General features: G+C 44.4%; 1 protein-coding gene across 3 annotated transcripts in view; it reads left to right on the top strand.

Annotated features, from left to right (window-relative positions):
- LOC307245902 (KAT8 regulatory NSL complex subunit 1-like) overlaps positions 1–14,490 on the top strand; it is a 38,493-nt gene that overhangs the window by 6,171 nt on the left and 17,832 nt on the right. For all 3 annotated transcript variants that reach the window (XM_080021635.1, XM_080021634.1, XM_080021636.1), the window contains one exon: positions 1,342–2,809. In XM_080021635.1, coding sequence (XP_079877761.1) covers positions 1,410–2,809 — 1,400 coding nt within the window. In that variant the 5' untranslated portion in view covers positions 1,342–1,409. The remainder of the gene's footprint in view (positions 1–1,341; positions 2,810–14,490) is intronic.

The following is a 14,490-nucleotide window of genomic DNA, read 5'->3' as shown; positions in this document are numbered from 1 at the left end:
GATCTGGAATGACACAGGAGGCTTGGCAGAGTGACATCATGTGCTTTGTACTAATGCTGGAGGCCTAAATCCATCTACTTACACACCCTGTGTGCAGGCAGCCCTGCAGCATACTGACTTCCCAGGGCACATGTAGGGCAGTAGGGTTTGAATAATTTGCATTGGCTTTGCCAGTATCATCTCCTACCAGCAAGCCTGAAATTCAAGAGTCCATTCTTTTGAGGATGAGCGTTGTTGTGCGTGACAAAGGCCAACTTGTTTGGACAAGTAGGGGTGACTGGGAGTAATTTATTGGTCTGACTTTTGCTACATGATGTTATAGCTCCTACCGTCTCAGAACTCCACGCCCCAAGGTCATTGCACCACATTAATTTATTCAGCTGTGAGTCTTCAAGGGCCTCCTCAGATGGTTGTATTTGCTGAAAGTTTATGTGGGATTTTAGGATGGAATTTGTAGTTGGAAATTTGGAGAGAATTTGATCCTCGCTGATCATTACCTTCCTGTCTCCTGCATGATTTTGTTTGGTATTCATTGCAGAATCACATTAAGTGATGGTAACGGCCCACGGGTCAACAAAATGTCAGTGAGTCACCACCTCATTATATTGGACTTTGAAATAGATTCATCCCTAGACAATCCCTTTAGCTCACCTTTTTCATTGAATGCCTTGTACTCCTCGTTAAAAGTAACTAATAACAGTGCTTTTTGTTTTCCTTCATTGGAATTGCAATTCGTCGGTAAACAAAAGCTGCTTCTCCTAGTTGGTGCTTTATAATTTTTCATATGCTGCGGGGTTAACATATTTTTGTGCAAGGATTTGTGAGGCATGTTTTAATTTAATGTGGTGCATATAGAGTACATGCCTATTTTGTGCTTGAATTTTCCACTGACACAAGTGAGATTATTCTCTGCTTGATCGGAACAGGCTGTGCTATTTGAGACTGCATCTTCTAATTTTATATACGGCGCTTTTTCACTCACTGGCTGCCATGTTTTGCTCTGATTGACAGAATGGTTCGATATAAGCAACAAAATAAACTATAAAAGATGACTGTTTTTGTCGATTTCAATGTTTACTCCTGTACTGGAGACTTTATTGTATTGTTTAGAGTATTTTGTCTGCCCATGACTGGTTGGGAAATGCAAAACATAATTTTGAATGCTAATGTTTGGGCTGTTTACATTACAGAGTAGGAACCTTTTTCAACTACTGCGCCCGGATCTTCATCCAGTGGCAGTGCTTGTGTTTGACTTGCCCAGGTTGAAAGTTTCTTACATTTTTGTTAAATTTTACTCTTATGTCTTGTCTCTTATCCTGTCTATCTCTGCATGGTGTCCAGGCTGTCCTCTGGTGGGGCAGTAAGCGGGTGGTGTGGACCAGGCCACGGTGCCCGTCCCTCTGCACTGCATGGCTGCGATGGCGCCCGCTCTCACGGACACCCCAGCCGAAGCTCACCACATCCGCTTCAAACTGGCTGCCCCGTCCTCCAGCCTCTCACCAGGCAGCGCAGAGAACAACGGCAACGCCAGCAACATCCTCATCCACGGCAGCGGTCCCGCCAAACGCAAGGTCGTCTCCGAAGAGTGCGCTCTCGACTTCTGTGGCGGCGGCAACCAGGAGCAACAGGCCCAGCAGCAGCAGCAACAAAGCGAATCGGCGGCCCAGGCCTCGGCCCTTGGCAAGCTCCAACCGCTGGTGGCTTCCTACTTATGCTCTGATGTGACATCGGTCTCTTCGGCGAAGGAGTCAATTAAACTTCAAGAGATCCTCATCAAACAGTCGGTGTTCAAAAGCCACGGCATTCTGCCCAGCTCTCTGCTCAACGGTGGAGGAGACTTCCTGCTGAGGAAGCGGCAGGCCATCGAACTCTCGGGCGGTCAGCTCAAAAGCTTGATGAGCAGCACAAACGGCGGCAGCCAGCCCATGGCGCCCGTCAACGGCCTGGCGAAGAAGCTGGCGTCCATGCCCGTCTCGGGCCGCATTGTGGCAGTGAACGGCGGCAAGCAGACGGCCGACGCCAGCCTCGACTCGCAGCTCCAGAACGTTCCCTCGGACTCTGAGAACTTTACGGGACCCTTATCGGGAACCCTCAAACACAAGCATTCCTCAAGGTTTTTGGAGAAGGCAGACGGAAACAAGTTTGAGCCGTCGCTGGTTCAGTCCACCGCTCCTTCTCCCTTTGCCCACGACGGCCCCGGCGAGAGGCTGGATTTGGGCGAAGATGATTTGCACAACCCCACTGCTCGGCCCCGGGAGGCCGACGGGGAGCGTCCTGGCAGCAGCCGCCACGGCTCCCCAGCGTACTCGCCTGCCCCGCCACCGCCATCCTCCCTGGACAGCCTGGATGCTCAGGTGCGGGAGCGCACACTGCTGAACAGCAACCGCCAAGGCGAGATTGAAAGCCGTCTGCGGCGCCTTCGGAAGCGCTTGCAGGTGGTTCAGGCCAAGCAGGTGGAGCGCCACATCCAGCAGCAGCTTGGTGGTTTCCTGGACTCAGCACTCAGCCGCCTCCTGGTGGGGAGCGGAAACCGCAAACAGGACACGTCGACGCCCCCCGCCACAGCCGCGGCCTCCTGGAGGCCCGGGCGGCACTCATCAACGGGCAGCAGGGACAGCCTGGGGCGCTTCCTGAAGAGCGGCTCAATGCCCTCGGAGCTGGAGAGGCTGTACCTGAGCGGCACCGCCAACCTGCACTCCGCTGAGAGCGCCTTCGACTCGGATGTGACAGAGAGCAGCTCAGGTGGCGACTCGGACCTGGAGGAGGAGGAGCTGGCCCGGGCGGACGTGGAGCAGCGACATGTCAAGATGTAAGTACACGATTCTCCTCGCATAGGTCCACAGCTGACTGATCAAAATCTTCTCAACTTGGGGTTCTTCAAGAGGTTCCATGGGTCCCCGGCGAAAAGTTAAACCTCACTTTTTTCATTTTATGTACAAGAGGTTAGCACCTTCCGAGAAAGTAGAATAATGTGTCGAATGATGACTGTTTGGATCCTCGTTTCACTTTACTAGTTTATCTCTCTAACTAGAGTAGAGACACTAAATCATATCTTCACAATAAAAATCTGCTCAGATTGGACCCTCGAGTCTAAGTGAGGTTTATGGTCCGATGTGTATGAAATTTGCCACTCCTTGATGTGAAACGGTCAGAGAACGGCTGCAGTAGAACGTCCTTCAAACATATGGCATCCTTCAAAACTGCATTGTGTATGTTTTAGGTCTTTTGTTGTTTAAACCTTTTCAATGTACAAAGTGATCAGACCCCTATATCTGGCAAAGCAACATTCCTCTGTGGCAACCAGTCTATAGATAAGGAAATGGAAGATGCCTCAGTGTGTTTCTAATGGTAACACGGTCGAATAACTGGAGTAATAAGGATGCCTTACTGTCACAGCAGCTTCCTGTTATTCCAGTCGGGGCAGTATGAGAACTCAACATTTTAGTTTATCTGTGATATATCATATTGTAATACAGCTGTATTACAGTATTATATCTCAGAAAAACTTAAATGTTGAGTTGTAATCAAAATGTAATGACGAGAAGACATGACCTATAATTTCTCAAGATATGAGCTCTGAAATATTTGTGGAATCTGTGGGAATGCTGAAGCTTAATCTGATATAAAAACATAAAATGACCACATAGTTCACTGTCGAATTCCAGTTGGTTTCTCCAGTGTAGGATTTGGGTTTTTACTGAGCAGATATTGTGATTCATATACCTCAATATTCTGTGAAATTCCCCAAATTACCCAAATGATAAATCTTGCCCCAGTTTCAGCTCTTGCAGTGGACCACTTGGGCCTCGCAGGTGTTAATGACAGCTCCATCTGGCTTGTAGAGATGGGTCAAACCGTGGGGAGGGGGCCGAGATCCCACTCATCCACAGTTTGTGGTTGTGTGGGTGGTACTGTCCTTTGGAGAATGCACAATACACTGGATTTGAAGTAAAAAGCCCTCCCCACGCTGTGTTTCCCCTTGCAAAGGCCGATACGAAAAACAGTGGATGGGGTTTTTTTTTAGTTTTTTTTTTGTTGTTTTTTTTTTTACCGTGTGTACCCACAGAGCAGCTGAACGTTTTGATTCCACCAAAAACCAGAAAGAAAACTTGAGTGAACGGGTGGTGGGTTAGGTAACTCTGAAGGTGTTTTTTTTTTGTTTTTTTTTCTTTTTGATGCGCAGCTTGGTTTACCTCAGCGTGGGTGCTTGGAAATGTATTTCATGGGAAGTTTGTATGAGATGAGAGCGCTGCCGCTCCGCCCGGTGATGAAAAGCGAACACGGCATTAATGGACCTAGTGACCTGTGTAGGACCGGGTAGATTATTAACAAAACCAGTTTAGAACGCAGATTTTTACGATCCGATCCTGTGTTGCCTTTGGACCTTTGACCCAGATGTTTTTGTAACTGATCATCAAGCTTAATTTGTTGTGTGTGTTTCGGGAAAGCAGCGGAATTTGTTTGATACGAGAATATATTTACACATTTCTAGGTGTTTGATATACAAAGCTTTTGGTGGTGCAGGGCATGACATGTGGCTGGTATACATAGATGAGGGTTGGAGAGATTTAATGATGCTTTATCCATCTTTTTAGCACACCAGTTGGGGCTTTGTTTTGTTTCTTTTACCCTAGAACTAAGATATTTGTTGTTTTGGTTCATGGCCAAACGGTTTCTAATGCCGTTCTTACTTCGTGAAAAATCATTAAATGTTACTAAAGCAATGTGTCTCTTGGAGGAGCATGTTTTATAAACATTTAGAATTTCTCAACCAAGCGTAAAATAGTCAACAGCAGAGTAATCGTCTTCATACAAAAATAAATATTTGAGCTGGTGCTCCTTAGGAGCTGTGATTGTAAAGATGTTCCAGTGTAATTTTTTGGCCCCACTGTGAACACTTGTTAATTTATTTTGGTGAAGGGAGCAGCATGGATTAAAGCCACGTCTTCTCCACCCGCACACATTGTGGATAATACTGCTGTGCGATCAGCAAACCGATCCACCGACCTTTTACTATGCTGCTCACCAGTAATCCATGTTGTAATCTTTCATTTATGTTCTTTTGGAGGAAGAGTACTCTGAAGGTCATAGCTTTTAATATCCGATCTCTCAATGGTTGCTTGAAGTAGCTGTATCATGGGATTGACTGTCAATTGCGTATGCATAATGATTTCTTAAAAAAAATTTGGTGCCATCGGTTCATACAGCTCTCACAACCCTTATGTTATGTGGGCGGGATTGGATCCGCTTGTAAACAACTTGCTCTTTCAGGAAGTGCTGTGTGTATATAACCATGATACCACACCCCCACAGCTGACGTGGTGTTTCTTTCATCCCTAATTAACGGCTTTTAACACCGGTAGTTAATGCTACAGACGATGCAATGTTTTTCTTCAGGCGGCCGTATTCTCATTTAGTCTTTAGTTTAGTAGCGGCGCTGGGAAACACCTATGTAGGCGCCTCATTTAAAAGCACTGTATTGCTTACTAAACCAGCCTATAAATGTTGACGTGGATTCTGGTAACCAAGGGGGATTGGTGGCCGGCCAACATCTGCTGCCGCGTTTGTGCTGCTCCAGCCAGGGTGGATGACTGTCAATGTGACGTCCCTTAATGGCCTCTACAACAATGACTTATCGAACGTTGGCGTCCCCAACTAGACAATGGCACTTCATTTTAATGGACATTGTTTATACCTGGACCGTAAGGACATTGATTGAAAATTGTTTACAGGAAGCGCTATCGATAAGCCTTGTTACACGGCGCACAGATCCCTCTCTATTGAGGTGTGTGGGTGCAGTTTCTGAGGCAACGATAATATTCATCAGGAGATTAGATCTTATGCAACTGCAAGAAGACAGATGATACTTGAAAGGGGTCTGAAGTGGACGCGTTATATGGGGTCGGTACCACAATGTTCCCAGGTTGTTTACAAGTTTCATCTACGTGTCAAAATCCTGTCGGGGGCTGAAGAAGAGAAGTGGGTGTGGAATATCTGCTCCAAGTGGACTATTAAACTGCATATCTGCTGCTACTCTGAGAATCGGGGTAACTGGGTTGGCCGATACTCTGGCGTGCCTTTCATGCTCGTGGCTCAGCATTACGCTGCATTCTTAATGGCTTAACCGTTTCTCCCCTTCCCCATTCCCAGCCTCTTTGTGTGCACGCATGTCTGTGTTTAGGTCTCAGGCCCGTTTGACACATCTGGATGCGTTTAGCTCGGCCCCCGGTTCCTCAACATGAACCCACAGGCGTTGCATAACCCCCTCTTTTATGTAATGACTGCTGCAGCTCTTCGGCTGAATTTGACCCGCTCCCCCCCCCTCTCTTACCCCACACACATTCTGCCTCTCCTATGTGCGGTCTCTGCTCCCATGCGCTTTTCTTTTATTTTTCCTTACACTTCCTCAAAAGATAAGGAGTTGAGCCAGCTGTCTCCTGAACCTCGGCCATCCTTTGTAGTTCTCTAGAGTGACCCTGGAAGAGAAGGCCGTCGTCCGCCTTGCACTCAGTTCCCATGCTTTGTAAACCCCCTCAACATTCTCAGAAGTCCTTGATTCTGGAGAGCAAAGGATACTGTAGTGACAGCTGCTGCTTTTTTTTTTTTTTTGTTTTTGTTTTTTTTTCCTTGTGTTGTATTTTCCCTGTAGCAAATGTTTCCTCAATCGTTTACAAACTATAATTAGGAGATTTTCTGTCGTGGCCCACATTTATTCCAAAGCTATGTCTTATCATCTTTGTGCTTTGACAGGCTGTTTGGGTATTTCCTATCAGAATTTTAACTCTGAGATTATGAATGATACAAGGAATATAAAGCTTTTTATTCACTTGATCCACAGTGTCTTCGTACTGCCACATATTTATCTTGGTTTCAACTGACTGGAAAATTCCCTTCACTCCTGCTTTTTTATCTTGCATGTTTTGTGCAACATATTTGTTAATCAACACGCCGCTCGGAGGCAAATGAATAATAAAGATGAGCAAAGCTACAATGTTCTCTTTTTATCACGTTTGTGAAAAAAATAAAAACATCCCAATTTCCATTTGCCTCCATGTAATCGCTGAGTCTTGACGAAGGATTCGTATCAACGGCTTCTCTTTGATTCAGTGCTGGTTCCTCTGAAATGCCTGGCCTAAATATCAGGTGCAGATGGATTATCTGGCCCCGTGGCCAGCTCCCAGCCTGACGGGCCCCAAGGCCTTTTGGAGAGCGAGAGGAGAGCTGTTGGTTTTAGCTAGGCCTAGTATATGCTACATGAGAATCCTGAACCTCTCAACGTATGTGCTGCGTCCAGAGAAGGCCCACGACGGGGAATGTGCTGACGGCCAGAAAAGGCCTTCTGTAGTGACTCGCGATGCTTTTGTGGATGTGGGGGGAGGATGCGTTGTGATGGGAGGAGGCTTCCCAGTCCTGGTATTGACCATTCCTCCTTCGCTCTCATTGAGGTCATTGGACTCCAAACGGTCATTGTGTGCCCTCATATAGGCCTGTCAAGTTAAAACACATGACTGGTATATAGGTAAAATGTGGCATCATGATGTGTAGGTCTGGGTATTGTTTAAAAAAATTAAGATACCAGTACCCTTAAAGTGATACCGATACAATAGACTGCTTCATTCAATACATTTTTATTCCCAGACTATACCCATAATGTGAATGGAAGCATTCAGTTGTATTAAAATGCTGCCACTCGTCCCCATCCAAATGTTTTTTATACTAATACATTTTGAAAGTGTTTAAATTATTGAAATATTCAATAACTGTACAAAACTGTACAATGAAGTGTTTGGGCAGTGTCATTATAGAGAAAATAGCGAGTAGAGGAGGAATGATTACAGTGAGGAAACCCTCTTTCACTGTTCATATGGACACCTGACTGCTGTTTGAAGACGCACTTGAAAAACAGGTGAACCTGTCCTATAACAGACTGTTGTAGCTGCTGCTGCGGTCGTGAGCCAATCACACGTCGCATTAATTCCAAGAAGGCTTGTGGTGATTGGCTGTGAGCAAAACCCGACAAATAGTCTTTTTTTTTTTTTTCTAGATCTGGGTACAAAAAGGATGGAATGCAGCTCTCGTTTGACTGGAGAAGTTTCGATACTACTTGGTATTGGGTTATTTCGCTCGATGCCTTTAAGGTGTTGAGTACCAATACCCAGCCCTAACTCTGATGCAGATATGTACAACTAGAGTTTTTTTCCTCCCCCTGTGCCGTTTAGAAAGTGCCAACACGTTAGACGGGAATTTAGTTACATGTACTTAGTTACGTGTCCTTATTTACATGTACCTAGTTATGTCCTTGGTTACATGTACCTAGTTAGATGTACTTTGTTACGTGTACCTAGTTATATGTACTTGGTTACATGTGCCTAGTTATATGTACCTTTTTATATGTACTTTAACAGACTGTTGTAGCTGCGGTTGTGATCCAATCTGTGTTTTTGCACTGAACAGGTCTGGGGACTCCCTGAGGGGAACTAGGACCTGGGGAGGTCCCCTGTGAACTAAGTACTGTCTTGGGCTTTTTTTCTGGTCCTATTCGCACTGCACTGGACCTCTTTGAGTGTCAACCAACCGGGTTTCAGTGCGAGTTCCATGGGGTAATCTGCTGTGTAACTTATTTCTGATTCTGATTGGTCCACAAAAATCTGTTTCTGAACAAATTTGAGGTGGGGAAAAATAAACAGTCCAGTTGCTGGATCTGTACTCATATTAGATCTACAAGACGTAATTTCAAAGTTAGTTCCGAGTTTCACAATGCACAGGCTTGGATCTGGACAGCGCAAGGATTATGGGGCACACATTAATTCATTCCACTAACGTTGAAAATGAAATAAATACATCTACAATAAAAAAGTAGTATTTTTATTGTTTTTCATTGGTTGTTTTTTATTACCACTCAGTGTACGTGGGCTGGTCCCCATCCCAAGGGATGCAACTCGATGGGGCAAACTCAGTCTGATGGTTCCTCTTGTGCCGGTTAGTCCCTGCCCTGGAGTAGGAGCTAAAAAAGTCCCTCAAAACTGAGATTTAAAAACTATGGACGTTCCTAGTTCCTGCAGTGCGGACACAAACAAAGGGACTGTTCCTCCAAAAAGTTCTTAGAAGTATCGAAAGGTTCCTGCGGTGCGAAAACGCCTATTCACATGTCGCATTCAATCCAAGAAGGCTTGTGGTGATTGGCTGCGAGCAAAACCCGACAAAGTCCTTTTTTTTCGAGATCTTGGTACAAAAAGGGTGCAATGCAGGTAGCGTTTGACTGGAGAAGTTTCGATACTACTTGGTATTGGGTTACTTCGGTCGATATCGCAAAGGTATTGAGTACCAATACCCAGCCCTAATGATGTGGGATATCGCGATGGTGATACGAAATGTGATGATGAATTTGCACGCGCTGTTTCAAAACGTCTCAGTAGTTGAACTGTTCCATCGATCCTTGAAGGGCATATTTGTCTTTTCACCTCCTCCTCCCTCAGGAGGTCAAAGCACAGTCGCGCTGGGGAAGCTCACAACACTTTCAGTCTTTGACACGTGTTACTATAATGCAAGTTTCCCCTTTTCAAATATGAAGGGGATAGGTCTGTACGCCAAAGTACATTGATGGAAGTACTTCCCCCTTTGGGTACCAAATACTTTTCACTCACATTATCACCTTGGGATGGTTCATTGGTATTGTTTTTGCCCCAGTGAGGGTCTCATTTGTTGTGTTTACACCATTGACTTATTTTCTGCTCTATGGGGTTGTAACTGTATGAAATTTCACAGTCTGGTATGGTATCTACCAAAATACCACGGTGTATATAGTATTTCATGATTTACCCCCTCCGTTTTCTGTATATTCAATTAACAAATGGTAAAGCCCTGGCTTTCCCACAGAAAAGTTATGCTTGGTGGCAAGTGCAGGGGCCGGGGTGGTGCGCGCAGTGTTTTATTTATTTTTTTTGTTTGTTTTTTATTTTTTTGTGTTGTTCAATAAGGAAATTGAGTGAAATAAAATACATCTGAAATAAAAACTGTTTTCTTGCTTGATCGAAATGGCAGATGAATAGATCCGGGGCTATTTTATTTTAAAGTGTTTTTGTAAATAAAATAAAAAAATGTGATCAGGGCTATTATAGAGATTTTTTTATGAACTAACACTATTTGTCCTTCATTACTTCTCATATACTTTTCATATGTTAACAAATAACTGACAGTTTGTATGAACCAGACTTTAATCGCCTCTTTTATCCAATTGGCTGAGCGGTCATCATGTGAGATTGATGAGTTCCGCTGATGTTTGGCTCGAGCCTCACAGGAGAGGAATGCGCGGATTTTAAGCGGCGCGCTCCAAACCATAATATCTGGTGAAGGCAAGTGTGGTTTCGGCGCACCGGAAGGCGGATACTTAAAGCGCCGGCTCGGGGCTGGCACTGAGATCTGCGTTGCGACTCGGCCCGCGACATACGATTGTAAAGGAACCGGTCAGAGTTGAAGTTTTCAGTTTTTTGACCGGGAGAATCTGTTGGAAGTCCGACATGTTTAAATCCGTCCGGTCATGATGTCCGCTGGAAATAATTCTCTATGTGCACATTTTGAATAAGTGCTGGGCGATACAACAACAACGATAATTATTACCGTATTTTTTTTTTCTGTCGAAATAAAATAATAAAATAAGAGAGATCATTTCTCAACTCGATCGCAGATCTGTCAACAGGTTGCAATGGAGAGTTTGGTCGAGGTGAAGCTTTACAAGCTTTTCAAATCTACTTACTTACTTCTTACTTCTATTTTGTACCCCCACTCTGTATTACCTTTTTGAGTTTCAGTTTATGTTTATTTATATTATTCTATTCAATAACTGCATTACATTTTAGGAATCAGTTTAGTTTCATTTAGTTGCTAGGTAGGAATGAGGTTAGCTATTATGTTCGGTTTAGTAACTATTGTGCATTATCTCCGGGTGCGTTGCGAAGACATTTCACTGCATATATGTATGAAAGTATGTATGTGACAAATAAACCCCTTGAATCCTTGAAATCAGGTTTTTTGATATAGAAATGAGCCCTGCCCGCGGGTTGCGCTTGTAAACACAGACACACACACACACACACACACACACACACACACACAGAGCCCAGAACTCTTGAGAAGTCGAAAGATGATGTATCGTTGACAGCAGGGCCACATTCATCTATAGTTTTGGGGTGTGGGAGGGTTTTGGGATATTTAAGTTCAACAGCAACAGCAAAATATGTATGTGACGAAAAAAATATGACGACGACTGCCAACACCACATACTTTACTTATTGAGACATACTTGCCATTTTATTGAAGTGAAATATTAATTAAAACAGCTGCACTTGTTGCTTATTGTTCACGAATGAAAATAATTTGATTTCAAGTCGTAATATTTGTAATAATTATTTTAAAAATTGCTTAACTGACGGCACTTATTTTATTTTGAATATTCAATACAAATATTATAAATTGACATGCCTTCATGATGTCATGGTTTATATAACCTGCCTATTAGTTCAATAAACACAGATAATATTTGACCGGAATCTTTCCCATTTGTCTGGGACATTGAAATCTTTCAGGACACGTTGACTGGCACCAATTTGCTCCAACTGAAACTCTGGAACTGGTGCCATAGTGGTACCGGGTTTCGTAACCCAACCCAACGGGATGTTTAAAACGTCCCACAGAGGAGGGCCGTTCACAGACTGGTCCGTTGTCAATGTGTGTGAAAGAGAGGATCAATGTGCTGCATGCAGCTCTGCTATGAAATAAGAGTTTACCCATTTTAATGTTGATATTTTGATAGTTCAAAGAAACAGCCTTAAAAACAAAATTATAAAAAAAAAAAAGAAATGGATGCTTGGGCCCGGCAGGGGGTTTATTGCAGGCTGCCAGGCTTGCAACACATTGGGTGAAACACTGAAGGCCCCTGATGCGGCGCAGCATGGGAACGTGTTTGTCGGGGCTCTCAAATTTACAGGAGAGGCAAAATAAGCGACAGATCAAAAACCGACTTATTTGCAGAATTGATGATGTAAAATTTAGCAGCAACATAAGGTGAATTAAAGTTTACTACTGGATTTTTGCAACATAAATGTGTTGTATGGGCACAGTGTTACATGGAAGGCTTAGGGTTCAGAACTGTGGTTGCTTGTAACGGTATACAGTTACATCCCTACTGCTCTACAGTATATTTAATTAAAAAGTTAACCGTTAGATCTAATCATTTATAAAGAGAGAAAAAAAAAAGTCCTGTTCGTTCCCTGTTGCATGAATTCATATCGGTGCCCGTCGTGCAGTGTGACCTTTCCGCCACGCGGCATCGCCAGGCTCGTGGGCATGCGACCACCTGAAATGTCTGCTCCTTCCCATGTGTTTCTGCCAGGATCCTTTGTATTCATCCTCTGTGTCCGCGCCCTCTTCCTGTCATTACACAGTTGTCTCACCTTCAGAGAAATTAGACCCCCTTCCGCGATCCTGGAGATCAATTCTGAACGCTCTAACATGCAGTCGGTGATGGAGCAAAGAAACATGTCTGTGCTGTTTGAGTTGAGTGTCTAGAAGGGAACACATGGCTGCCAATAAGTGACCAGCGTTTTTATCCGAGGGAGCACGGGGAGGAGGCTCGGTCGGGGAAAGAGGACGGATCAAACTACTTTCGGTTGGCGCCAGATTCCAACCACTTATGGCTTTATGGCCGGACGAAAGTGTAGTTCTTTGTTGAAACATGTCTGAACAATAATGTCAAGACCATGCACATGTTCATCTCTCTCTCTCGCTTGTTAGCTGCTGTATTCGAAAAGATTACCAATGCCTCAGACATAAAATGAGACTAGATCCAATGTTGTGGGAATTGACTCTCGCCGTCCACCATTTACTCCTACATTTTTTCTTATTCTCTAAAGTCGCATAGCGGGGAGAAGGACCTCTCTCTATTGGAGCCCATAAGTCAGTGGTCATCTTTTTCGGGTCATTGCAAACTTTCGAACGTATCCAAAAGGCCAGTCTGCATTGATGGGTGGGAGACTTTAGGCCCCCGGGCCGGCAGTTGAATATTACTGCAATACAGGCTTAGCTCTGTGTGGACGCACAATCGGAGAAGGTTGTCGGAAGAATCCGGTCCAATTGTTCTCATGTCTTTATTGTTTGGCAGTAACTGGTGACTAATCGGTGCCAAAGGGTCTTGAGTAGAAATGTAAAAAGCAGCGTCTTTCATATGAGAAGTGTGAGCTTAGTGGAGGATGCACTCCTAAACCCCTCTCGTAGCCCACAGTGAGGTGGGAATCATTTGGATTATGGAGCCATCCCAACGTCTCCAGCCCCCCTCCCTGCGGCCTATGGGTTGTTTTTAAAGCCAGCCTGCTCCCTAGACCGGCACGGCCTTCCCTTTCTTATCCGTCTGCTCCACCCTTCTCTTTCCCTTCCTCCGTCCGGGTGGAGCAAATGGAAAGCAGAGTGAAGGGGACTGTGTGAGCAGGAAGCAGAGGAGTGGAAGGTCTATCTTTGTCTGGCATCTCGAGTCGTTATGTTCATTGTTCTTCTGCGGCCGCTGCAGCTCGTGTTCTGGCTGAACGGCGCCCTCTGTGGCCGATGCAGCACGGTGCAGGAGCAGACATTTTCCTTTGAAACACTCAATCTGTGTGGCATACTGGTAAAATGGAGTGCTCTGCTCGAACTGGGCAGTGATATTGTGTTTGTTTTTTTGTGATGAAAGATAAATGCAGTGAAATACGGCATCCTCGTACGTCTGTGCACATGGTGCACGGCTTACGTCACCTTTTGATGCACCACGCGGTTTTATTTAATTATTTATTTTTAAGGTGCCTGTAATTGCTGCTGTTATTGTCTGGATGTGACGCTGATTCACTGACCTCTGCAGTTTGACAGGGGAAGTGCCTTCGGGCTCTGCTCCAAATGATTAATTTGACCCAAATAAGGCATTCTGTAATTTAGATATATATTTATTAGTGTATTCTTGCTGATTAGATCAGGTTTTCTGTTTTGATCAGTTTATGTGCATTACTCCCTCCGGGCCACACACGGTGCTTGAATCAAAACACCTAAGTCAGATATGGATTATTGAGCAAATCTGCTCAAACACGTGATCCAAGGTGTTGATGTATTGTAACATGTTGTCTTACAGCGATTACACAATTTGGTACTTCCAATTGATGCCAAATAGAAGGGGTGTGTGTGTGTGTGTGTGTGTGTGTGTGTGTGTGTGTGTGTGTGTGTGTGTGTGTGTGTGTGTGTGTGTGTGTGTGTGTGTGTGTGTGTGTGAATATAATATTCTAGATGTTTTTATCAAAGGTCATAAGATCCACATTACTGATTGTTTTTACAGTGTTTATTATGAAAGCACCAACAGTCATCGTCAGAATGACGTCAAATTATCGATATTGTAGTATTTGTCCAAAAATATGACTTTATTTTGTCCTATCACCCAGCCCGAGGGTGTATTTGAAAATCTAGTTCTGTTCTGAAATT

This window comes from Zeus faber (genome assembly GCF_960531495.2).
Source record: "Zeus faber genome assembly, chromosome: 20".
NCBI lineage: Eukaryota > Metazoa > Chordata > Actinopteri > Zeiformes > Zeidae > Zeus > Zeus faber.
The sequence above is the reverse complement of the archived record's forward strand: the minus strand, read 5'-3'. Positions and strand labels throughout refer to the sequence as shown.